This window comes from Camellia sinensis, chromosome 2, assembly GCF_055761805.1.
Source record: "Camellia sinensis isolate YWXY chromosome 2, ASM5576180v1, whole genome shotgun sequence".
NCBI lineage: Eukaryota > Viridiplantae > Streptophyta > Magnoliopsida > Ericales > Theaceae > Camellia > Camellia sinensis.
Genome location: NC_138962.1, coordinates 226,291,352 through 226,318,592, shown reverse-complemented (window position 1 = coordinate 226,318,592; position 27,241 = coordinate 226,291,352). Strand labels below are relative to the sequence as shown.

At 33.3% G+C, this 27,241-nt stretch overlaps 1 protein-coding gene and 3 long non-coding RNA genes across 10 annotated transcripts; all 4 read left to right on the top strand.

Moving 5' to 3' along the window:
* The first annotated feature begins 7,012 nt into the window (after nucleotides 1–7,012).
* LOC114288514 (uncharacterized) lies at nucleotides 7,013–8,450 on the top strand. Its single transcript, XR_003638296.2, has 3 exons — nucleotides 7,013–7,162; nucleotides 7,994–8,079; nucleotides 8,321–8,450. It is a non-coding gene; the product is annotated as an uncharacterized LOC114288514 (long non-coding RNA).
* Nucleotides 8,451–10,583: 2,133 nt separating this feature from the next.
* LOC145820692 (uncharacterized) lies at nucleotides 10,584–13,108 on the top strand. Its single transcript, XR_014362719.1, has 3 exons — nucleotides 10,584–10,733; nucleotides 11,565–11,598; nucleotides 12,971–13,108. It is a non-coding gene; the product is annotated as an uncharacterized LOC145820692 (long non-coding RNA).
* A 437-nt stretch (nucleotides 13,109–13,545) lies between these two features.
* On the top strand, nucleotides 13,546–14,316 carry LOC145820693 (uncharacterized). Its single transcript, XR_014362720.1, has 2 exons — nucleotides 13,546–13,630; nucleotides 14,089–14,316. It is a non-coding gene; the product is annotated as an uncharacterized LOC145820693 (long non-coding RNA).
* A 3,626-nt stretch (nucleotides 14,317–17,942) lies between these two features.
* LOC114288515 (uncharacterized) lies at nucleotides 17,943–26,534 on the top strand. 7 transcript variants are annotated; one of them, XR_014362714.1, is made up of 4 exons: nucleotides 18,056–18,366; nucleotides 19,683–20,502; nucleotides 21,470–21,567; nucleotides 23,185–23,509. XR_014362714.1 is itself a non-coding variant. In XM_082917188.1 (2 exons), the coding sequence occupies exon 2, from the start codon at nucleotides 19,721–19,723 to the stop codon at nucleotides 20,426–20,428; it is 708 nt and encodes a 235-aa protein (XP_082773314.1). In that variant the 5' UTR covers nucleotides 18,056–18,366; nucleotides 19,711–19,720; the 3' UTR covers nucleotides 20,429–20,681. The 7 variants fall into 7 exon arrangements, 2 of the variants coding, with proteins under 2 accessions (XP_082773314.1, XP_082773313.1); XR_014362712.1 differs by having other exon boundaries at nucleotides 18,062–18,366; nucleotides 22,533–23,509; XR_014362715.1 differs by lacking the exon at nucleotides 21,470–21,567 and having other exon boundaries at nucleotides 17,943–18,366.
* Nucleotides 26,535–27,241: the final 707 nt, after the last annotated feature.

Sequence of the window (27,241 nt, the reverse complement as noted above, 5' to 3'; positions counted from 1 at the left end):
TGCTGCGTGTTCACAATCAAAAAATGGGCTGCGTGTTCAGAAGTTCAAAAGTTTGGGCTGCGTGTTAAACTCTCAAGAAGTGTGTGTTGCGTGTTCACAATCAAAATATGGGCTGCGTGTTCAGAAATCAAAGTTTGGGCTGCGTGTTCAACTTCTTTCAACTTTCAAAAAATGGGCTGCGTGTTTAGAAGTTCAAAAGTTTGAGCTGCATCTTCAACTTTCAATAAGAGTGTGCTGCGTGTTCACATTCAAAATATGGGCTGCGTGTTCAGAAGTTCAAAAGTTTGAGCTGTGTGTTCAACTTTCAACAAATGTGTGCTACGTGTTCACAATAAAAAAATGGGCTGCATGTTCAGAAATTCAAAAGTTTGGGCTGCGTGTTCAACTTCTTTCAACAAGTGTGTGCTGCGTGTTCACAATCAAAAAATGGGCTGCGTGTTCAGAAGTTCAAAAGTTTGAGCTGCGTGTTCAACTTTCAACAAGTGTGTGCTGCGTGTTCACAATAAAAGATGGGCCGCGTGTTCAGAAATTCAAAAGTTTGAGCTGCGTGTTCAACTTTCAAAAACTGTGAGTTGTGTGTTCACGACAACAAGTTTGAGCTGTGTGTTCAGATTTCAAGAAAATGTGGGTTGCGTGTTCACGACAAAAGTTTGAGCTGTGTGTTCAGGTTTCAAAAATGTGGGCTACATGTTCATGCCAAAAGTTTGAGCTGCGTGTTCAGAAATTCAAGTGCTTGAGCTGTGTGTTCAAAATGCAAACCAAATGCTGCGTTATGGACTGAGTGTTCAGATTGAGCATTGTTATGAGCTGTGTGCCCGAAAATGAGCTGTGTGCCCGAAAATGAGCCGTGTGCCCGAAAATGAGTTGTGTGCCCGAATAAGCTGTATGCCCAAAACAGCCGTGTGCCCAGAAAAACAAAGTGCTGTGTTTTGAGCTGTGTGCCAAATAAACAGAATATTGTGTTGGGAGCCGCGTGCCAAACAAACAAAGTGTTGTGTTGTGAGCTGTGCGCCAAATGAATGGAATGCTATGTCGTAAGCCGTATGCCAAGTCTTGCGTTGTGTATGCATTTTATCGCGCTATCTTGCGCACCTCATTCGCACTGTTTTGTGCATTGCATTCATCGCGCTATTTCACGGATCCCACTGTCTTGTGCTTTGCATATCGCATCGCGCTATCTTGCGCACCTTATCTGCACTTGTTAGTGCATAGCATCGCGTTATCTTGCGCACCTTATCTGTATCGCACTGTTTCGTGCATTCACCCTGCTCGTAATGGTTTGTACACCTTTAGCGTCGCACTATTTTGTACATCTGTTTAGCACTGTTTTGTGCATTCGCTCTGCATCACACTGTCTTGTGCACATTGTATTTTTGTTTCATTCGCACTGTCTTGTGCACTTTCTGGTCTAGGAGACTTTAAATCCTCTAATGGTGTCATTCCTTTGGTGTTTGTCGTGCCCGAACGACTTTCGGCGGTCTAGTATAGCCACCTGTTTGTGTTTACGGTGAGTTCCTAGGAGACCAACTGAGACGGTGGAAACTAGAGTTTGAATGGCTCACGCCTAAAACGCAAAGGTTCGGGATTTCCGAGACTAAAGTCTGGTTTAAATACCCAGGGGTATATCCTCGGCTTGAAATCTGTATGGCAGCCCCATAGATTGAGATAGCATGTGTATGCACCTCAATTCTGGATACTGAACCAACCTAGTCCGTCACCCTGTTGGAGAATAGGAAAAGCTGCAACCATAGTCAGGGAGAAAAGTAGTACCTACAGTTCAACCGAGAAGAAGCAAAAGATCCCCTGCGGCATGAGGCACGATATTGTATGTACGGTTCATTTGAAGCTGGTGCGACCAGATGAACCGGACGGTATTGTATTCTCCGTGTGAGACGTGGTGAGAATTGCATAATTCTCTTGTATCGTTTCTGCATATAATGTAGTTTGGTTGATTTCATTTGCCTGCTTAAACTGTTGCATTCGTTGTGTATGATTGCTTCGCTACGGCTGCCTTTGCATAATCATAAGTTACGTCTGACTTTGTGCATATCATTTTGCATCTTGCCCCCTGCCTGCAGGCATGCCTGCGGGGACATTTCTGTTTGTCTTGCTTGTTTGTCTAAGTCTTCGGCCTTGTCGAAAATGGGTCGTCTCTGGGCTTTGACATTCGCTCCCGTCACTTATGACTTCCGAGTTCTGTCAAAGAGGGGCAACTGTAGACACCCCATTTTTGACCGACCTTAAGACTCAGACATCACCAGTTGAGCGCTCGGTGATATTGCATATCGTGCTCATCCAGAAGTTTCAGAGTCCGGCTGCAAGCCTTGCCTCCAGACTTCCGGACTCTTTCGTGCCTTGCCTCGGTTTGCGAACCAGGCTCTGTTTTCTCTATTTTCTCTTCCCAAAGGGAGGGAGAGGTCTTGTAGACCATCTCTCAGTGGCCGTAGGCTACGTTTCGTGGTTGTAGGCCATTTTTCCCGTTTGGAGCCCGGTTTCCGTTTTTTTCGGAGCCGACGGCCGTGTGCTTCGGTTCGGGACCGCTTAACCACCTCCGTTTGCTCCGGTTTTTGGCATACACCTTATTTCCTCCCTTTTGAGGAACACTGTGGCCTGAGAGACCAACTTCGTGGTCGAATGCCACCTCCGGTGCTTAACAGCCCATTTTTAGGGCCTCGGGCCGCGCGTTTCGGTCCCCGAACCTCCGTTTTGCATCCATTTTGGTTCATTTTTGGTGGAGACCTTATTTTCATAGTTAGGAAGCTTTTAGGAGGGTGGGAGGCCAGCAATTGTTCTGAAAAGCCAGCTTTATTTCTTCATCGCTCTCCGACGCCCGTTTTCCTCACTTGAAAGCCAATGTTGACCACCCCGGGGCCACTTTATTGAACCCTAAACCCCATATTTGTGTTGTACACACCTGGGAGGTGGTCGGCCGGCCCCTTGAACCTTCTGAACCTGGCTGGCCGTGATCCTCTCACCTGGTTACTTACAGCTGCACCCTTTGTTTCCCCCCAGATCCTGTATCCGAGGGGGGTCTTTTAGGGGGGAAATTTGAATTTGATTTTTCCCCCCTTTCCTCCATTCCTTTGCCTATATAACCAGCACCCCCAGCTGCATTTTAGAGGCTTACAAGAATTGGTTTGGAGCTCTTGCATTAAATCTCCCTCTCTCTCTATTCCAACCCTCAAAACCCCTTAAGTTCTACACCATTTACCCTACACCTCATAGCACAAGGCCTCCATCCTCCATTCCAGCAACTTGAGGCTGCTTTCCAGAGGTGAAGAGCTCTCAAAATTGGTCCAAGAGCTGCTAGTCCATTGGTCTACAAGGGTGAGTCCCATTTTCCCTCTTTTGTGCCTTATTTTGCTTTGTATCTAAGCCATACTTGCTAGCATTTTTGGGCTCCGACCCAAACTGTAAATAGTCATATTTTGAGCCCCTTTTCATGTTTGATCAAGGACCTCCTGCTGTTTGAGGTCCCCTACTACCACTTACTTCTTTATCTCTCTTTTAGGCCAATTTTTGCATAGTATTTTAGGCCTATTTGTGAGCTGTTTTGGACTTTTCCATAAACTGTAAAATATCTTGTTTTGAGCCCCTCTTCAACATTGTTGAAGGGATCTTCTCTGTTTGAGGCCTCCTGCTATCACTTGCTTCTTTATCTCTCTCTTAAGACAATTTTTGCATAGTATTTTAGGCCTATTTGTGAGCTGTTTTGGACCTTTCCATAAACTGTAAAATATTTTTTTTTGAGCCCCTCTTCAAAATTGTTGAAAGGATCTCCTCTGTTTGAGAACAGCAGCTGCCACTTGTCTCTTTACCCCTCTTTTAGGCCTTTTCTTGCATGATAGTTTGGCCTTATTTTTGATTATTTTTGTGGCTTGATGTAAACTGTAAAGTGCCCTGTTTTGAGCCCCTATTCAACTTTGTTGAGGGATCTTTGCCATTTGGAGCCAACTGCTGTCCCTTTGTGTTTAATCTCTCTTTTAGGGCCTTTTTTGCATGATAGGTTAGCCCTATTTGCGTTTATTTTTAGGACTTGTTATAAACTGGAAATATGCATGTTTCGGGACTTTCTTGCATCTATCTTCATGCTTCATGATCAAATAATGCATGCTTTGTATAGCTGTAAGTCATTCCATGTGCCTAGTTTCGAATTTCGAGGTTCATTCCATGCATCGGGTGCCATGTTTCCATGTTTCGGGGCTGTTTTGTAGCATATTTCAGCGCTTAAATTCGCATGTTTGCATACCATATTCCATGCCTTGCCATGCCTTGTTAGAGTTGCATGTTATGCTTAGGTTCGGTCCTCGGTTTGCGTGCATGCGTGCGCGTACTTCGAGAGTCTCATTTTCATCTGATGGCCACTAATGTGAGTATGGATGAGGTCCACTCATGTTGGTGTAAGTCCATTATGCATTGTGTGTGCCATTTCATTTCATAGCATTGTGTATGCTAGGTTGTATGTTAGCGCATTGTGTATGCCATGTTACCTCGTGCATCGTGTATGCCATTTCATAGCATTGTGTATGCTAGGTTGCATGTTAGAATTGCATTCATGCATGTCATGCATATTGCATTGTGTTTGGGATAGGAGTTAGCCCGAGCACGGGAAACGAGGGACGTTTCGTACTTCGAGTGACGGAACGTGTCTCAATTCCCAGTCACCTACACTCCGGATTATCCATGATGGAGTTTAGGTCTTGTTGTGTTTATATGTGCATTCATTTCATATTGAGTCGTGCAATTCGACTCCTCGGCCATCATGCATCGATATGCGTGATTGGTGGCACGAGGATCGAGGACTACACTCCCTGAAGAGTAGTCATGCATACATATGTGAAAATACTTTGTCATGCCCCTTTGTTGCTCTCTGTTGCAGCAAATCAGAAATCGACAGCCTTCCGGAGCTTGGCACGCATTCCAAGAACAATTGCAAACAGAGGCAAACCGGGGCATCACAAGGGATTTTCCGACAAAGGCAACCGGAGCATGCATCATTCATCATTCGGAGCAGATTTGAGGCAGTCCCTGGCTTGCATGCCAATTTATTGCTTTCCTAATTTAATTTGTTAATTAATTAGGGTTTTGTACATATTTGGACTGTAATTATTTATTTGGGACTGTATATTATTTATTCGGACCCTCTGCGCGAGGGCAATGTTATAATAAGTGTGCGTGTGCGTGATGTATGTCTTCCAACCCCACATATTTCTCCCTTTTATTTACTCGCTTATGATGGTTAGATTAGGGCATGTTTCAATTAGCATACAGTATGATAGCATGTTTGCATTCATTCATCTGTTTTGCATGCACCGGGCTCGGCACATCATACTAACTGCATTGTATTTTCAATTCCAAGTTGAATACATGCTAGCTGTAGCATTTCATATGCCATGTCTAGAATAGCTGAGCCTGCTATAGTTGCATTTTTGCATGCGTTGCATTAGGCATTTCTGTATAATTGGGATCATGCATGGATTTCTAATTAGCTTCTGTTTTGGCTTGGAGTACTCGGTAAGTTTTATGCTTTAGCATCCTTGCATGCGTGTGAGTGACTGCCATGATAGCATGCTTACCATGAGGCTAATTGCTTATGTGATATATCTGCCTGAATGCCTGTGGGTGAAGGTTGGGTTATTTGAATTGGAACAATTCATCAAATATGTGTTTTAAGCCCACTAAATAGTGGCAAAATCATGTTTTTCTAAGCCCACCCGAGGGTGGCAAATCCACGTCTTAGCCTACTTGCGGGTAGCACCATCAAACCATTTTCAAAATAAATAGACATGAAACGTTTTGTTCCAATTCAAGCGATCCAGTCTATACTTGTATGCTGTGCGCATCACATAGTAAATCTAGGCTAATAACCGGAATAAGAACGCATAAAGTTTTCAAAACTAGATATCATGGTTAGTAGAGGTCGATCTTTGATCGGGCGAGCGGGGGTGCTCACGAAGTGACCTTCCCCAATCGTACCCAAGTTCCCGAGACGAGGCAACTTTGGTGATGACGGACACGTGGCCTTAGGCAACGAGTTAGAGTTTCCTAAATTTTCCAAAATAAAATATTTAGGTGGCGACTCTGTATTTGGCAAAGCAGTCCATGTTTGGCACTTCTTTCAAAAAAATCTATTTTCAAAAATGATTTGCCGGATTTGGACTTTTTGATGATTCATCGGTCTTGCATTGCACTCTGCGAGATTAGATACAGAACCGTGACATTGAGCCCTGAACTGTAGTGAGCCCAATGAACAAAACCCGGGGGGGGGTTGGGTGGGATTTTCCTCCCGGGACATTCGGGGACGTCTACACTAGCATTTGGGTTATTGGGTTGTACTTTTGAGAGCCACTTAATTGAAACATTTTCTTCTCACTTTTGAGAGTAAAGAATAAACGGTTATACTGATTGTTTGGTTTGGAAGCTCATTGTTTTGTGATTTTAGACAAGTTTTTTTAGGTTCACAATAATTGCAGTTTGGTTGTCCAAGATAAAGTTTGGGTTGTCTTTGTAATCACAAAACTCAAAAGTGGCTACAAAAATAATTAGTGGTTAAGCGTGAGGGTGTAATTGCACTGAATTAAAATTTTAGACTGTGTTTGGTTGTAGCTATTTGGAAAGAAAAGGAAAAATATAAGTAAAATTTAACTATATTTTATTCCTATTTAATCTATCTCTTTCCTATTTTTTTATAAATTTCTACATAAATTCATGAATCAAACACATTATTTTTAGAAAAAAATTCAAAAAGCCTACGTTTATATCATGTGTAATATGTGTAATATTCAAAAAATTCAAACACACTTGAATCAAATGTGTAATATGTGTCATTAGGCTTCGTTTATATCATGTATTTGGGTAAGAATTTAAAATGAAAAGGAGAAAATGTGTGTAAAAAGTAAAATGAATACTATATCTTATTTACATCTCACCCACTTATCTTGGTGCTAATGAAGTCTCAAAAAGCCTCCACCTTTATGCTACTAATGTGTCTCTTTGGCATTCATGAATTCAGATTTGGCAAGAGCATTGGCTGCTCCGGATACAGACCATCCAAATGGAACACCAGGCCATAAGAATTATGGGTTGAGTGTTCTTCAGCAACATGTGGCCTTTTTTGACATGGACGACAATGGAATCATTTACCCTTGGAAGACATATACTGGTAATTTCCATGCATTTACTTTGTCATGCTATCATTTGCTTCCTACTGGACCATAACTTCACCTTCACGAAAATAAAATAATGAGGAAAGAAAGACAGAAAATTTGATTTGATTGTTTTTGTGCGTTTTGTCAAGATGAAACTGTTGGTCAAGGGCTATCGCCTTCACTATTCAAGTTTCCCAAGTTTTGTTTTTGGCCATGCCAATATGGTGGCTGGTTGAATCACTCTGCTGCCCAGAAAAATGTCGGGTCACGAGTTGTCTCACACTACGTTTGGATGGGGTGGTTTGGTGAGAAATGATGCAAAAGTGAACTCTTTTCTCATTTTCAATTTATCAATTGTTTATAAATTGAGTGAGAAATGGTGAGAAAGAGAATTTGTTTACTAAGGCTGTGTTTGGAGATTTGGAAATAAAAAAGGGAAAAGATTAGTGAAATGTGAGAAAAATATAATTACATTTCAGACATCTTTCCTCTCTCTTTCCAAATCCCTTCTCAAAATTCATGAACCAAAACAAGTCTGTTTCATTTTTTACCAAAAGTGATGGGATTTAGTGAGAAACAAGTTGATCGTATTTTTACCTAGAGTGATGAGATTTAGTGAGAAACTAGTTGATTGGTTACAAGATTGCCCGAAGAAAGATAAAAATTCCACTCATATCCCCCTCTCTTGATAGTGAAAATATATTTTTTTTCTCATAAATGAGATATCACAATCATTTCTTTTCCTTTCTCACCCTCCAAACGGAGTGTCAATTCTAAATGTCATTGGTTTTATACTTTGAAAGGAAAGTGTAAACATTCCCCTTTTCTTTTTGTTTCTATCGCAGGGCTGCGTGCAATTGGTTTCAACATGATTGCATCTCTTACAATGGCTATTGGTATTAATGGAGCTTTGAGTTACCCTACTCTTCTCGTAAGTTCATACTCTTTTTCTAGGAAATAATAATTTATGTGTTTTGAAACACTACTTATGTAAATATTTTCAAATGTGATCATGTGCCTCATCAAAAAATTAGCTAACTATTTTGGAAAAGAAAGAAGAAAAAACAAAGAAAAAATTGGAGTTTAAAGCTAAATAATCTACATTTGACCTTGATTTTCTTTATTGTCGTTACATTGAGTCACAAGCCATCCAACACATAGCCTGTTTCTAGGTTATATATTAAATAGAAAAAACAATCTGCTCTATCCTGTTCACCGGTAGCTAATATGGAGAAGGATTTTGATTCAAAGCTAAGGATTGAGGGCAATTCTTCCAATGGAGGGAACATACCCAGATCTAAGAGCTTTGAATTGGGTAGTATCTATGGCATTGGTTCTTATTCCAGGATCTCATTTTTCTTCATCATATTTAATTTTTTTACTGTATTTATTATTATTATTATTATTATTATTATTATTATTATTATTATTATTATTGTCATTATTATTATTATTATTATTATTATTATTATTATTATTATTATTATTGTGAATTAATTTGATTTATGTTGATTTATTATGGTGTTTTGATGATTTATGTTCATTAGAGGCTAATTTGAATGTCATGTTTCATCTATCTTTTTAGGATTAGTTTAGATTGTTTATGGGCCATTTAGATTGGGTTTGATACAGTTATTATTAGAATTCCATTTTCTCAAATACACAATTTTTTGAATCAATCTAATACATTTTATTTGAATTCCATTCTCTACAATTAATTCCATTCTCATCTCATTCTCTCTTTCACGGGTCTCTTACGGGTCATTTGTTTATTAAACCCATCCAAGCACCAAGAACTTTGTTCTCCACCCGACATATAACCGGATCTATATTTGAACTGGTAGTTTATTTGGGTTTGGGTTTGTGATTTTCGTTCAACATATAACTGGAGAATCCAGGCAAGTGTATAGTGGGGTTTTAATTGTTGTATGACTTGCATCTATTTCAAAGCATTTAATATTAGCCATACTTGATCTAATAAACGGAATGGAACCACAAGAAGGTATTGGGTCATATATGTAAATGACATTGCAATTCGAACCAATCTTTTTACAACAGACCTATGTTATAAAAAAGTCTTCAGGAACACGTAGATTAATTATTTTCTAGATGAACATTATTAGCTAAAAATACAAAAAATCAATTTTTAACCAACTTTTCAAAACAACTCATAATTATTAGGATTGGTTAGAATAAGTGTACATTAAGTTTAAAGTATTTTCGGGTGCAAAGCCAGTACCAGTGTTTGATTTTGGATTTTTGAATGGATTAATTATTTTTTTGCTGCTCAATCACTCTGTAGCAGAGCGCGTCCCAGACACGCTAATTTAGCTTCGTATCCAGGTAATCGTCTATTTACTTATAGGCTTTTCTTTTTCTTTTTCTTTTTCTTCTTTTCTTTTATTTTTATTTTTATTTTTTTTTCTTATATTAATTATAAGTATTTATTAAAGTTTGGTAGGCTTATATGCCACCAATCTGGGTTCCATTTTTTTTAAAAAAAAATTTGGTGGGTTTGGATTCGGATCAGCATTCTTTATTTGTTTATTTATTTTTAAATTGAATGTCTAGATCTAGGGAATCACTATCCTCAATTGGGATAGTAATCCCATTATTTAATGTTAATGTTAATGTTATCATACACTTGAGCCACACCAAATTACAGAAATATCCACCAATCCCATTTTGATTTATGGGTGGAAAATTGGTGGGTTTGGCGTTTTCCACCCATAAATCACAATACCGGCCCGAAAGTAAACCTCCCCTCTCTCTCTCTAAAATGTGGATTGGATTATCATATTATATAACGCTCTTTGCAACCTATTAAGTTTTTTGGGTTTGTAACGGAGGATTCATATCTTGCTGCTGAAAAGAAATCAGGCGATCCAACTGACAGAGGTATTAAAAAATAAAAATAGAACATTTCTGATTACTCTCAGACTGTTTCCAAAGGCCTAATTTACTCTTTGCTCCTATCAAATTTTGTACCTTCTTTTAATTTTATTAGTTATGTCATGAATTGTAAACTCTTCTTAATTCCTCAATTTCACGTATACAATCTCATCCCTCAAAGAGAGAGAGAGAGAGAGAGAGAGAGAGAGAGAGAGAGAGAGAGAGAGAGAGAGAATTTTTCAATGCTATCCATGAATTTTTAAATCAAGCTTTTGTGCCTAGGGTTTTAAAAGTTACAAAAACATATTGTAGATTGAAATTGATGTGATAACTGACCAGTCGATGTTGGAACTTGCAAGTATATATATTTGGTTTCTGTTTTTCAATTTCCTTTTGTCGCTGTTGTATTCGGTCGAACTTGCACTCACAAGGTAATTTCAGTATTCTCTCATCTCCTCTTTTGAACTCGGCTGTTGTATGGCTGACGGCTATTTTTGTTTTTGGCTGGGTTTGTTTGTCGTGTATTACTTGGGACATAACAAGCATCTTTTATGGTTGTTTAACTTCGACTCAACCAAGAGATCATCAGTTACACTTTGAGGAGAATCGATGGTCGTCACAAATCTAAGAAGTGTGACTCTGCCATTTGGCATGTATTACACTACTCTGCCTTTTCCTAATTTAACCTCTCAGGTTTGTTTAATTTAATCTACTATATTGTGCCATTTATTTTGAATCCTTTAATGGCTTACTCTCTGTTTTACCTATTTTGTACATTTAATTAAGGTGTGAATTGTTTTGTTAATGTAATGTAAATAGAAATGAGGGTATACTGAGTGACCCCAAGGGGGTCAAATGCTTCATGTGTTATGTTTTGTTGATATGAAAATGTAATTATAGGTAGAGAAAGAAGGTGAGAGAGAGTTTGTCAGTGGATCACAATGTTTTATTGATTTTGCAATGAAATGATAGAAGAGATGAGTTTTTTAAAAGGAGAGTTTTCTTTTTCAATGACTTACTGTTTGATTGATTTTGAAGGGTACACATTAGGAAATGATAGTTTCAAAATATGTGTTTTCTTTTGTTGATATCAAAAGATAATTATAGATAGAGAAAGAAGGTGAGAGAGAGTTTGTCAATGGATCACAATGTTTTATTGAGTTTGTCATTGTTAACTTAGTTTTAGTTGCCAAATCCTTGGACACATTATTTGGAGTTTGGATTTACAGAAAAACAAGAAGCATGAAGGGAGAAGTGGAGATGAAAATGGGAACATGGTGGATACATCTATTTTGGATTGGAAGAATTAGTTTCTGCTTGCTGAGATGGAAATTGTCATTACTCAATTTCATTTTGCAAGTTCTGATTTGAATTTCTTAAATAAAATAAGTTTTGAATTTTGGATTTGATTGTTTTGGCCATGAGCACCTTATTACAAACTGTCATAGGTTGCTTCTTTTTTTCCTAAATTTCAGTTTGTTTCTTTCCGCCATTTTCATGTTGTGTTGTGTCTTTTTGTTGTAGGTCATCAATTTATGGGTTTTCGATATAATCGAAGGTATAAGCTCTAAGCGATTTTTTTGTTTTTTATTATATCTGTTTCATTACTCAAAATTGTAAAAAATTTATTTTTTTGGGGTATATTACGTATTGTGTCTTTTGTTGGATTTTTTGGTATTTTGTGCTTTTTTTTTTCCCTCCACCTCTCTCCTCCTCTTCTCTCCTTAATCTTTCTTTCTTTTGAATTTATTTGGGTTTTTGGTTTATATCCATTTAATTTACAAAGAAACTATAAATTGCAAACGTTTTTTTCCCTTCCCCGTCTCTATCACATTTGTTTTAATCCCCAGTGGAATAAAAGCTAACAAAATCATAGTGTATTGCTTTTGTTGTCCCATTGTTCTTCCTACATGTGAACTCATTTTTTTCAAAATATGATTCAATTGGTAAGAGAAAATATGGTGCTTATTTTTTATCAAGTGCGTTAGAGAAGATAGTAAAAGTAGATGAGGAAAAAAGGTGAAGAACATGGGAGCAGGTACCACAAGAATTAGCATATTTTTTAGCAGTTAGAAAGTTCATTGCTTACTATGTGACGTGATTTGGACATAGCCAAGCATTAGTTATTTTTTATTTGAAAATGACTTTAATCCATCTGACTTATTCTTTTCGAATCCTTTTAATTTGGCTATTTTTTAGGGATTTTTATTTTTATTTTTTATAGAGAGTAAATTTCACCATTTAAGTGGTCTTTATATGGGAGTGCTTTGTGGTTAAAAAAATTATAGCAATGCATTTTTTTTCCTCTATTTTTCTCACTATATTTTGGGTTTATAATTTGCAAAGAACTGTTAAAATGTGATTGACAGTAGTAGTACTAGGAGGTGTACATTGTTTGGTGAGATTGTAGAGCACTAACTAATGTGCATTTTAATTTTAATTTTTTTGAATCACAGAGTATTGGTTGGTGTCCATTTTAATTTCAATATTTTTATATTGCAGAGTATTGGTTGGTGCGCATTGTTTGGTGTTTAATTTTAATTTTTGTGGGATTGCAAAACACTTGCTGGTGTGCTTTATCTGGTGTTTAGTAATTTTTTTTTTTTTTGGGATTATAAAACGTTAACATGTGTACAATAGCTTTGGTTTGTGTGCTTTGTTTAGCAGGCGATATACACTTCAGTGTTGATGTGAAGCTTACACTTTGGTTTTTGTCTATAATAAAATTAAAATATATTCTTAAGTTTTATTAGGCGTGCCTTCAGGCACGGGCTATCAATAAAGTTTTATATTCTTAAGTTTTATTGGGTGTGTTTATAATAAAGTTTTATTTTTTCACTTTTCTCTATCCTCACTTAATAACTAGCATGTTATCAATCACCTACAAAGCATACAAACTAACTAATCCCTTTTTCTTTTCTTTTTTTTAGTAGGCAGATCAATTAATTGGTTTGAGGCAAAGGTGGTGTTGGGTATGAGGTGAGGAAAAGCCGTGAATTTCATGTAATGATTTTTTGAAATGGTTTAGATTTTAGAAACCTATCTTCATGTAATGATTTTTTAAAATGGGTTAGATTTAAATGTGTTTTTAAATGGTTTTGATTTCAAAAATATGAAAATGATAAATGAACCAACGCGATTATTATAATGGGTTTCTAAATGAGTTTCTAAAATCAATTTTCATGTACTGATTTTCGGAAACTTATCTTTATTTTGTTTAATTTAGTTCCCCTAAGTAACTATTCTATTTATATCATTTGGAGTATTAATTATGTTTTTCTCATTCTCTTTCTAACTGTTCCGTTTCATTCAGTTTCATTCTTTCTTTCATTTGTCAATTGTGGTAAGTATCTTTTATCAGTATTTGGTTGTTATCTTTGTTTAAAAAAATAGTACAGTTAATTTTATTTAATGAACCTTAGGTTTAATTTTAGTTAGCTTTGTCCATTAACATTGATTTCAAGTTTGATTCTTTTTTGTTGCCTACTAATTGTTATACATAATGCTTCAACTAGAAAATGAGATATGCATTACTACATGGATAGAAATTCAAAGGAGTATGATCATCCAAAAAAGGATCTTCACACAAGGTAAGCTTTAATTGTTTTAAAATTTAATTCTGTTTGATTTTACAACTTTCAAAAATTCTTCTTCCTTATAACAAGACTCTTAGTCTTAATAAAATTTGAGTTTAATTATTCGCTCCCCTTACAAAATTTGAGTTTAATTCTATTTGGCGGTTTGTATGATTTATTTGCTTTTCTATTCATTTGTTTACTTTAGTAATGGATACATATGTCTATTCTCACTTCATCATTGAATGACATAATTCAGTTGACCATAATAGGTATGTTTAATTCTTCTTAATTCATAGTTATTAATTTTTGTATTTCTCATATGTATTTTGATGCGATTTTTCATGTTACAGTTTCTTTTGATGCAATTATTCTTCATTACAATTTCTTCCGATTTCTCATATGTATTTTGATGTAAGTTTTCAAAGCTATTGGTTTTTTAAAGCGGATTTAAACGAGTGATTTTATTGCAGGTGACTGATCCATATTAGAAACGTTGGGTTACGTTGCTTCTACATGTGTGTCGTTGGTTGGCTCTCTCATTCTAAACAAAATGATTAATATTTTTTTTTTGGTTAGCTAGGATGATTGTTTTGTACCAAAATGTTCATTGACCTTTATTTGAAGGCATTGAAATTTGATAAAGCAAAAACGATACTAATTCAATAATGTTTTTTTTATTGAAAGTTATCCCATTCTAACTTGCTATAGCGTATTTATGTGTTATTTTGACGTGGATAAAAATCTAAAATTTGTTATTTGGACTTTAAGTTTAGCAAATATTTCTAGATTCTTTGCTTGTGTTACATTGAAATATATAATTCATTTTTTGGACTTTAATTTTAAAATTTGTTATTTGAAATTCATAAATGTTTTCGTTAATTCAATGTGTAGAAACAATTTCAGTTTCTTATAGGTAAAGTTTTAAATCTGAGTAATATTATCATTTTGAATTGATTTATTACCACTAAGTTTCGTAGCACGTGATATTAAAAAAATTGTTGTCAGTGCCTTCCGGCACGGATTATCTCTAATTATATTATAAGCAGAAACTATCAACTCATCCTAAAATATGTTTTTATTCACACACAATCATCACATCAGCATTTTATGTCAATTTTCTTAATGGTGAGTAATGGGAGGATTACATTGGCCACATTTGATTTGATTTTTAAAATTTTGTTTTAGAATTTATTTTAAAAAAATAAAAAATAATTTGGTGAAAGAAATTTTAAAAAAAAAATCAAAACACTAAGTATCATTTTTGTATAATTTTATCTTTTGAAAGGTTATAAATACTTTTTAAAAATTTAAAAAATATCTTGTTGATATTTAATTTTATAAAATTAGTTTCAATTTTTTTTTCAGGAAAAAAAATAATATTTTTTTTAAAGAAAACCTAACATGGCCATTAAAATAAGGATTGAAATTTAAAAACTTAATTATTTTAATTAAAAAATGAGAGTTTAAAATAAAATTTGAATAATTGTCCCAGCACGCGAGGCCAATTATTGGTCAAGGAATTAAAAATTTTGCACGAGAGAGTGAACTTTCATTTTCAAAAATAAAAAAAATTAAGATTCCGTTCTATATTCTACGTGATATGTTTTATAATTTTATTAGTTATGTATTCACTATTTTCTATTTTTTTCAATATTATTATATAAAATAATTTCTATTATCTTATAGACAAACAGTCTAATTAAAATTTTTGAAACTGAATAATTCCTATAAAAAGAAAAAAAAAAATGACAGGAAATGGGGAAAGCGATTGATTCGTATAATATTTGAGTTTTTGAAAACAATAATGATTCATCCCACTAATTTGGGAGTACTAATGGATCACTAATGAGGTGGAAATTCAAAAAAAAAAAAACACAAGAGCAAAACATCCCATCATGGGAGATCCACACCACTTTAAAGCTATTAATGTTTCTTTTTTTAGTGGTCTCACTCATTTTTGTTTTCAAAACGTGTTTTGCAGCCACAAAATCAACGGTGGTGATCATTTGGTTGTAAGCCACTTGTATGTCGCTTTTAATTACTTTGGTTTGGTCCCCGTATTGGTTTGGTCCCCGTATTTGTAAAGTTGATTATTTTAATTTTTGAATATTTTAGTATATTGTAATAATTATATTTGAGAAAAATGTTAGATTTTTTTGTAATTAGATATGATATTTGTGAAAGAAAAAGTTAAATAATTATGTATTTGATGTGATATTTTATTTTATTAATTATTCTAACTTATTTTGTATTTTAACCCAAAAATTCCAAAAAGTGGCTTTCCAAACACCTTATATTTTATAATTTTCCATTTATTGACTACAGAATTATGGTTGTGATTTAAGTCTATTTTGGGTTGTTTTTGTTATGACTTATTTATTTATTATAAAAAGATATATAAAAATATAAAAAAATGATATGACCTAAATAAGTTAGTATGCAACTAATTTCCGATGTTGCCAAATGAGCCAAACCAATATGTTAGTTAAAAAGTTATTACAAAAGTCTTTTCATTTTCTGAATTGCCTGGTCTGCTCTGTTAGGGGTTCTGCTGTAGTTGTGTGGTGTGTGCTATAGTTGTGTGATGAGGGCCATGGTTGGATAATATGGCTAGTGTGCTATAGTTGTGTGGCTGGTGTACCTATTCTGCATCTGCTTGAGGATTCTGCTTCTGTCCCAGAACTAGTAAGGCTGGTTATTTGTTTCCATCAGATAGGGAAGGCAAAATAGAGTTAAAACTGCTGAGGATTATGTTTGAGAATTCTGTTCCTGTGATCATCTGGCTGATTCATTGTTTTGAACTAGTAATGGGTAATAACTTCTATGATTTTGCGTCTGTGATCTGCTGCTTTTGGAAAGCAAAGCTTCTCAACTGAGGTTGCTGCTGTCAATTTTTGGAAAGCAAAGCTTGGCTGCTGCTGTGTATTTATTTCTGGCTGTTTTGCTTCTGTTGTTGTCTTTTTTCTTCCTCTCTTTTGTTGGTTCCTCACCAATTGGCGCTTGGTGCTTTTTAGCCCAAACCTCCTCTTTATTGATGTAATTTTTCACTCCTTGTTGGTTTCACCAATAAAGATTTTCTTCACCAATAAAATAAAAAAAAAGTCATTTTTTTCTATTTTTTTACGTCATTTTATAAAAAGTTGGTAAAGTTTTTTTAAAAAGTCAATGTAAATTTTTTTAAAAAGTCAATTTTCAAGCTTGGTTTGACAATATCACTTTTTAACCTAAAAGCTAAAAAATTATTAAAAAAGTTAAAAATCCAACAAATTATACACAAAAGTCAAAGATTATAATTTCTCTATATTTTTTGTACATCTTTTTGTAAAAAAGTCAAAATTCATTCCAAACATACTTTTTTTTTACCTCATATTTTAGCAAAAAAATTTAAAATTTACTAAAATAATCTGTTCCCAAATGAAACCGAATCAATCATATTTTTTTAGACAAATGCAATAAAATGAGAAATTATAATTATTGAATCGAATTATTTTTTTATGAATGATATACGGAGGGCCCTACAAAATAAACAACTTGGATCATCGAAATAAAACTCATAATAAGCTCTATGAACACCTCAAGTTTTGTAAAACTCAAATTTAAATTTGAGAGAAGTCCAACCTTACTAAATATATAATAAAAAAAGGAAAATTAACAAATTAGTGTAGTTGTTGAAATTGTTTTTCAATTAATGATAAAGTTTATAAACTTTAATTATTAAATTCATAAATTTTTCCATGTATATATAATTATTTTTAAAAAGTACACCTAATTTGTAATTTTACTAATAAAAAAATCGTAACGAGTAATGCTAGAGACATACATTTGAGACTCTCAAATATATCCATAATGATATAGTAAGGAAGTAAAGCCCCACTTGATGTGGCAAGGAAGTAGAATCTTACTTAATTGAGTATGCGACAAATCAAAAGTTGACACTTATCATTTCATGACATTGTGGGTGAAATTGTGGGGATTTTTGCATTGATTTCAAGTTATTTCTACCTAATATAAGTTATAAGTAAAAATTACGCTAAATAATTTGGTAAAGACTCTCAAAATGAAAACATATAAAAAATTTTAGATAAATTGTGACAAACAACCTGTATAAGTAATTATTCTGGTCCTAAATAATGCATGTAATTTCTTTAAAATATAATTTTCATTAATAATAATAATAATTATTATTATTATTATTATTTTATGAAGGAAAGGAGAAGGGCAGATAGTAAGAATGGTGGATAGGCACCTGCTCCACGCACATGTTGGCTCAAAAAACTCACATGCTCCCTACAAGTAGTAAACCCATACGTGGCCTCTTTTTTCTATTCTTCAGCATTTGCTTTTTTGTTTTTGTTTTTTAAGAAAAAAACAATCATTGTATTAAACACTGTTTAAATAGCCATGGTTTAAAAAGGGTAACATGTTTGTGTTAGTCTTGTGCTCCCCTAAGAGCATCATAACTTCATCATCAGAATCTTCTCTCTCTCTCTCCTTCTCTAATTCTCTCTGTCAATCTTTCTCCGGCCAGCATAGCCGCCCGCTCTGGCATAGCTGATCGGTTGATATCTCGTTTGACGACAAAGACGGAGAAATTAGAAAGTGAATAATAAAAGAGATGGGAAGGGCTCCATGTTGTTCCAAGGTTGGGTTGCATAGAGGTCCATGGACTGCTAGAGAGGATGCATTGCTCACCAAGTATATTCAGCTTCATGGTGAAGGCAATTGGAGATCTTTGCCTAAAAAAGCTGGTAATTCACTCACTAACACCATTCTTTCTAGCTTGCTTTTCTTCTCTTTTTTCATTTCAAGCTTGTCTTAATAGATACATAATAAATATCATTAAAAAAAAAGAAAAACAAAACAAAAGTCGAGTTAATTTTCACCCTAAAGTAGGGTTTAGCTAGCACACCAATGTATGGTTTAGAGTATGCAGCCTTACTCTCATTTCGGGGAGTTTATTTATATTCGTAATTTGAACTTTTCTCACCAGGAACTCTATCAGCTAGTCCTATTGTTTGTTAAGGATATAAATAATTAAGTTGTTCATCTTTTCTAATAACTTAAGTTTTTTAATTAAGTCATGATAAAAAAAATAATAAATAAATAAATAAAAATTAATATGGTATCAGATCAAGTAGTAAATTTTGGGCACAAATTTCACCATTGTTCAATAATTATAATAATTGCAAGTGTTTCTCACTTAGAAAAAAAAAAACGTACTACAAAAAAAACAAATTGGTTTTTTGGTTTTTTTTTTTTAGTTTTTTTTCACTAAAAGACAAATTGGTTACAAAAAAAAAAAAAAAAAAATCTAAACAGCATATCACATTAAACCCTATAATCATTTTATTTTTTCTCTCACAAACATCACATCCAACCATAAAAAACCCAACTATCTTCCCAAACACAAAAAAAAATTTCTCCAATAATATCCTACAACTAAAAAACTTACAAAAAAATTCACTTCCCAAACACCTACATAAGAGAGTGTGTTGATTATAGGAGGAACTATATGAAGGTGAGAGAAGGGGAAAAAAAAAATTACCAACACTTGAGGTGCAAACTGTTCCACCTCTCATGTGTTGGTATTTTTTTTTCCTTCTCCCACTTATATATGATTTTCCTTTGATAATATGAATAATTATTTTTTTGACTTTTTTGCTAAAATATAATGTTAAAAAAAATTAGTATGTTTAGAATGATTTTTTAATTTTTTACGAAAAGATGTGCAAAAAATAGAGGTGCAAAAAATAGAGGAAAAAAAATAAAATTTTGACTTTTTAATATAAGTTATTGATTTTTTAATTTTTTTAATAACTTTTTAACTAAAATTATCTTTCTAGATGATGTTTAAGTGGGCCAAACCACTTGAGCTTTTAGATTATGGGTGAGGGTTAACAATACAACAGTGTTGGACAAACTGCCCTTGACATGCATATATATTATATATGTACAAATATATAGTTGCTTTGTGGGTTTTTTTTAGAGTCATGTTTAGAGACACGTATTTCAATATGACTTATATATAGACTTTTTTTTCTCTCTCTCTTATTGGTGCACGAAGGTCTACTAAGATGTGGAAAGAGTTGCAGGCTAAGATGGATGAACTATCTAAGACCTGATATCAAGAGAGGGAACATCTCCCCTGATGAGGATGACCTAATTATCAAAATGCATGCTCTTCTTGGCAACCGATGGTCTCTTATCGCAGGAAGACTACCGGGTCGAACTGATAACGAGATTAAGAACTATTGGAACACCCATCTCAGCAAAAGACTCTTAAGCCAAGGAACCGACCCGAATACCCACAAAAAAATATCAGATCCTCACCTAAAAGAACCAAAGAAGAGAAGGAGCAACAGCAAAAAGCAAAAAAACAAGTCCAAATCCAATGTTGTAGTGATTGAAAAGCTCAAAGTTCATAACCCAAAGCCCACTAGGATCAAGTCCTTGAGTTCCTTCTCAATGTCAAGGAATGGTAGTTTTGGTTGGACAATTAGTGGCGGTTCTTCATCAAGTCATGAGGGAGACCACAGAGGATCATTACTTGTTGGTACAGAAGTCGTGCATGTTCCATGGTCTGATTTCAAAGATGATGTGAATCATGAAAATAGGGTTGGCTTTCTTGTTGGTGATGATCATCAAGATCGCGATCTAGTCAACGGTTCGGACCTCGAATGCCATTCTCAATTGTTGCCAATGTCTGATCACACTCTAGAGAAGCTCTATGAGGAGTACCTACAACTTCTCAAGGCAGAAGATGATGTCCAAGTTCAGTTGGATTCCTTTGCTGAATCTTTGCTGATATGAACAAAGGTCTAAATCACCGTAACGGTATCGATCGCGGAGTATCGGTATCGGTAGTATCGATCAGTACGTATCAGGTATCAAGCGTCGCAACTGTGAAATTTCAAAAATCATTAACAATCCATCTGAAACTCAATTTTATGCATTTTTTGGACTCCTTTAGCCTGAATTTATCACATTTTAATCAAAGTTTTGATATGTAAAGATACTTTTGACTAATTTTCAACTAAATGATATGTATTTATTTTAGTCTCAAGTTTTTATTTGGTACTAATACAATACTAACCTCCACCTCTCATCATAATGTTAGATAATTTTTCAAACAAAATGATTACATGGGAAAAATATGATTTAGAATTCGGTGCATATAATGTTGGACTCTGCAAAGAAACTAATCAACACATAGGAGACTAAAATAGAAAAACAAAGTGGGACATCAAATATAAAGGTTGATGGGGGATCTGCAGAGCTTTGCTTCAATATATATAAATACTCCAAATATATACATAAATATTTAAACAATCATAAATATATATTAAAATATATCCCATTCCCATCCCATACCATAATATAAATAAAAAAATAACCATAGGAAAAAAAAAATTATAAACCGAACACAACAACTTAACAAGCAAAAGCATCACTTATTCAGCCAAAAGAAAAAACAGAGCATGACAAATACAAACAGAGTGTGAGAGAAGTTCTCAGAGAACAAACCTTTGTTCAATTACAAACAGACTTAATCAACGTAAATTCACCCTATAGAGTCTTGTAGTTACAAATAGAATTTCTCTGACAAACCTTTGCTCAATAGGTGATCATAGGTGATCATATAAATTCACCTTTGATCATACAAACCTTTGTAATTGAGTCTATAGGTGATCATATAAATTCACCCACAGAACAAACCTTTTCTTAGTGAAGTTCTCCAAAGTCCATACAAACAGCCTCAAAACAGAGCAGTGTAGCTCTCAGAGAACAAACTTTCAACGAAGAAGCTTGAAATCGGTAAGAGAACAAATCTTTGCTCAATTATTTTTGCAGGTGCTTCACTTCATTTCTATACCGGTATCGGAACTGTATTGCTCACGTATCGGATTCAGACCGCTACGGACGCGAAATTCATTCTCACCGGTATACCGGTGAGTATCCGATTCGAGACTCCAATTTTCCAGTACGAACAAGCCGGTATGGCACGTACCGGCCGATATTTAGAATCTTGGATATGCACCAAAAAAACAAACTAATAATAGTTTTTAATGTTATGAAGAGGAAATGTATGAACCTTAGCTTTCACAAGCTTACCTTCCTCATCAACTTAGTTTGGAACCATGGTTAATATGTGATGATAATAATGTATTAATGTTGTAACAATAGTGGCTTAATAGTAAATTGTAATACGTGGAATACACGGTTATTTGTATAGAAAAATGCTATCTACTTAGAATTTTTTTATCTTAAAAGTTCTTTTAAAAGAGAGATAGATGGCGTAAATTTAGAATTGATGTAATGTAAGTTATATTTAAAATGAATATGATCCATAAATATATTTTTACGATAATTCTTTTGGACATATATTATTTTACATGGTAATAATTAGCATACATCATCTCGAGCTCTTTGAAAACTGTCTCTCTATCTAGACATCTTGCTCTCAATTCGAAGAACCTTTCAATGTTATCTGAGAACCTTTCAATGTCATCTCTAAGTACTAAACCTGCTGGACTGTTCGAAGATATTAAAATCCCGACTAATCTTTCTTTGGAGATTTTGGACTACGAATTTCTTTTGTGTCACGTTGCTACTGACTCTATTTTAGAATGGTATTTTTAGAATTATGAAAAATGAGTTGCAAGTAAAAATTTTATACAAAAAATATCTATGAATGATATGAAAATGGCACATTTGAAATAATAAACCACTTTGATGAGTTTTTTTTTTTTTTTAATGAATATAGATATAAATTTTTCGTATCATTTTGTATAAATAAATATTATTATTTTATTTGTATTACTGACTGCAAGCCATACTCTTTCCCCATGGCTCTTAAATCTACTCCCTCTTCTCCCAATGATAATTTACCTTGTTCCAATTCTTCTCTCTACAGAAGTATTGTCGGAGGTCTTCAATACCTCACCATCACCAGACTAGATCTTGCTTTTGCTGTGAATTTTGCTTGTCAATTTATGCACCAACCACTTGTTCGACATTTTGTGATGGTCAAAAGGCTTCTCAGATATCTGAAAGGCACCCTTGGTTATGGTCTTCAATTTAGTCCTAGTCCTCTTACACTGCATGCTTTTTCAGACTCTGATTGGACTAAATTCTCTAGATAGAAGATCAACTACTGGGTTTTGTGTTTTTCTTGATCCAAATTTGGTGTCATGGTCTGCTAAAAAACAGCCTTCTATGGCTAGATCCTCTATTGAAGTTGAGTATAGGGCATTGGCTCACACTGCTACTAAGTTAAGCTGGCTTGGTATGCTTCTTTCTGACCTGCATGTTCCTTGTTCTTCTCCTACATTGTGGTGTGATAATATCTCTGTTATCTCTCTGTCTTCCAATCCTGTTTTTCATGCCAAAACCAAACACATAGAGGTCGATTATCACTATGTCAGAAAAAAGGTAGCTGCTAAACAGCTCACCATTTGTCATATCCCTACTTTTGATCAGGTGGCAGATTTTTTCACCAAGCCTCTGTTTATTTCCCGCTTTAATTACCTCCAATCCAAGCTTATGATTTTTTCCTCTCCCATCAGCTTGAGGGGCCATGATAATGTATCTGCAGAAGCTGCAGAAGCTCAGCACACATCTGCAAAAGAAGCTCAGTCCACACATACTAGCTCATGTGAGCTGACCAAGGCAAAGCTACAGTTGAAACCGCAACTACATCTCACCAAATCAGTTAGAGCTGCTGTAGGTCATAGTGCAGTTGTTTACATGTAGTGGTTTGTTAGTTAAGAAGTTGTTGTGTTAACTGTACCTTAGTTAGTTTAGTTACTAGAGTTACTAATGGTTGTATATAAATATCACTGTCTTAGAAGATATTTTTGTTAAGTTGAATAAGATTCATTTTCTCATCAATTTTTTGTCAAATTAGTTTATATTTTATTAAATTGATGATTTTGCCTTTGAAATTAAGCAATTGTATCTTCAATTGTCCTTATTTAGAATAAGATTCAAAATTTAAGATCAAATGTGTCACAATTAAAAAATTAATAACTAAAATAATGTAAATACTAAACTATAGAGACTGTTAGCGTAGTTCACTTTTAATCTCATTATTTTCTAAACCAAATCGTGTACAGTTGTACTTTGGAGGCCAGAGGTCAAGCATATTAAATGCTTAGATTGCTTATTTATCACTAATTATAAGGGTTGTATTAATTAAGTTGTTTATTTCTAGTCATCATGAATTTATGTGTGACCATTGTTGCAGTTAAAAATGTGTTGTTAGATTATAATTGTCCAGTTTAATATAAAAATAGTATTACATATATCAATTAGCGTACTAACTAGTGTATCAATACTAGTTATGATATTATTATTGACTCCGGTCATTATCCAAATTATAAATATCAAAAATATTTTAAATTATGTCACATCATCAATTGGTACACTGGTTAATGTACTAATTGGTGTATATAACATTACTCTTAATATAATTTGTAATTAATTTTACTATTATTTTTTAGATATGATGAATTATATATTTACACATATCATTGGTCGTGTGAATGGGAGATTAAAAAAGAGAAAAAAAACAATTCAATGTATGTAAAAATAACTTCAAACAAATGGTACAGTTTATAAATTTTAATGATGAAAGTCATAAATTGTTTCATGAATTAGTAATTATTTTTAAAAAAATATCACTAATGTGTAATTTTTTCTTTAAAAAATTGTTAAATTCATCCGGGAGGACACATCTTTTCCTAATATCAATTACTCCATGTAGAGGCCAATTTTGTTTATACACATAAAAATGTGTAAACAAAATACACTTTTAATTTAATTTAAATAGTAGAATTCTTATTTTAAACGAATATATTATATTATAAGCGGAAACTATCAACTCATCATAAAATATGTTTTTGTTCACACAATCATCACATCAGCATTTTATGTCAATTTTCTTAATGGTGAGTAATGGGAGGATTACATTGGCCACATTTGATTTGATTTTTAAAATTTTGTTTTAGAATTTTTTTTTTAAAAAAATAAAAATTAATTTGGTGAAAGAAATCTAAAAAAAAAAATCAAAACACTAAGTATCATTTTTGTATAATTTTATCTTTTGAAAGGTTATAAATACTTTTTAAAATTTTTAAAAATATCTTGTTGATATTTATTTTTATAAAATTAGTTTCAATTTTTTTTTTCAGGAAAAAAAAATAATATTTTTTTTAAAGCAAACCTAACATGGTCATTAAAATAAGGATTGAAATTTAAATTAAACTTAATTATTTTAATTAAAAAATGAGTGTTTAAAATAAAATTTGAATAATTGTCCCAGCACGCGAGGCCAATTATTGGTCAAGGAATTAAAAATTTTGCACGAGAGAGTGAACTTTCATTTTCACAAAATAAAAAAATTAAGATTCCGTTCTACATTCTACGTGATATGTTTTATAATTTTATTAGTTATGTATTCACTATTTTCTATTTTTTTCAATATTATTATATAAAATAATAACTATTATCTTATAGACACACAGTCTAATTAAAATTTTTGAAACTGAATAATTCCTAAAAAAAGAAAAAAAAAATGACAGAAATGGTGAAAGCGATCGATTCGTATACAATTTGAGTTTTTGAAAACAACAATGATTCATCCCACTAATTTAGGATCACTAATGGATCACTAATGAGGTAGAAATTCAAAAAAAAAAAACACAAGAGCAAAACATCCCATTATGTGAGACTCACACCATTTTAGAGCTATTAGTGTTCCTCTTTTTAGTGATCCCACTCATTTTTGTTTTCAAAACGTGTTTTGCAGCCACAAAATCAACGGTGGTGATCATTTGGTTGTAAGCCACTTGTATGCCGCTTTTAATTACTTTGGTTTGGTCCCCGTATTGGTTTGGTCCCTGTATTTAGAAAGTTGCCTATTTTAATTTTTGAATATTTTAGTATATTGTAATAATTATATTTGAGAAAAATATTAGATTTTTTGTAATTAGATATAATATTTGCGAAAGAAAAAGTTAAATAATTATATATTTGATGTGATATTTTATTTTATTAATTATTCTAACTTATTTTTGTATTTTAACCCAAAAATTCCAAAAAGTGGCTTTCCAAACACCTCATATTTTATAATTTTCCCTTTATTGACTACAGAATAATGGTTGTGATTTAAGTCTATTTTGGGTTATTTTTGTTATGACTTATTTATTTATTATAAAAAGATATATAAAAAAATGATATGACCTAAATAAGTTAGTATGCAACTTATTTCCGTTGTTGCCAAATGAGCCAAACCAATATGTTAGTTAAAAAGTAATTACAAAAGTCTTTTCATTTTCTGAATTGTCTGGTCTGCTCTGTTAGGGGTTCTGCTGTAGTTGTGTGGTGTGTGATGAGGGCCATGGTTGGATAGTATGGCTGGTGTGCTATAGTTGTGTGGCTGGTGTACTTATTCTGCATCTGCTTGAGGATTCTGTTTCTGCCCCAGAACTAATAAGGCTGGTTTTTTGTTTCCATCAGATAGGGAAGGCAAAATAAAGTTAAAACTGCTGAGGATTATGTTTGAGGATTCTGTTTCTGTGATCATCTGGCTGGTTTATTGTTTTAAACTAGTAATGGGTTATAACTTCTGTGATTTTGCTTCTGTGATCTGCTGCTTTTGGAAAGCAAAGCTTCTCAACTGAGGCTGCTGCTGTCAATTTTTGGAAAGCAAAGCTTGGCTGCTGCTGTGTATTTATTTCTGGGTGTTTTGCTTCTGTTGTAGTCTTTTTTCTTCCTCTCTTCTGTTAGTTACTGACCAACTGGCCCTTGGTGCTTTTTAGCCTCAAACTCTTCTTTATTGATGCAATCTTTCACTCCTTGTTGATTTTATCAATAAAGATTTTCTTTGCAGATCACAAAAAAAAAAAAAAAAAAACAAGTCATTTCATTTTTCTATTTTTTTGTACGTCATTTTATAACAAGTTGGTAAAAATTTTTAAAAAGTCAATGTAAAACTTTTTAAAAAGTAAATTTTCAAGTTTAGTTTGACAATATCACTTTTTAACTTAAAAGTCAAAAAATTATTAAAAAAAATTAAAAATCTAACAAATTATACACAAAAGTCAAAGATACACCTCAAGTTTTGTAAAACTCCAGTTTAAATTTGAGAGAAGTCCATCCTTAATAAATAAATAATAAAAAAAAGGAAAATTAACAAATTAGTGTAGCTGTTGAAATTGTTTTTCAATTAATGATAAGTTTATAAACTTTAATTATTTAATTCATAAATTTTTCCATGTATATATAATTATTTTTAAAAAGTACACCTAATTTGTAATTTTCCTAATAAAAAAATCGTAACGAGTAATGCTAGAGACCTACATTTGAGACTCTCAAATTTACCCATAATGATATAGTAAGGAAGTAAAGCCCCACTTGATGTGGCAAGGAAGTAGAATATTACTTAATTGAGTATGCGACAAATTAAAAGTTGACACTTATCATTTCATGACATTGTGGGTGAAATTACGAGGATTTTTGTATTGATTTTAAGTTATTTCTACCTAATATAAGTTATAAGTAGAAATTACACTAAATAATTTGGTAAAGACTCTCAAAATGAAAATATATAAAAAAATTTAA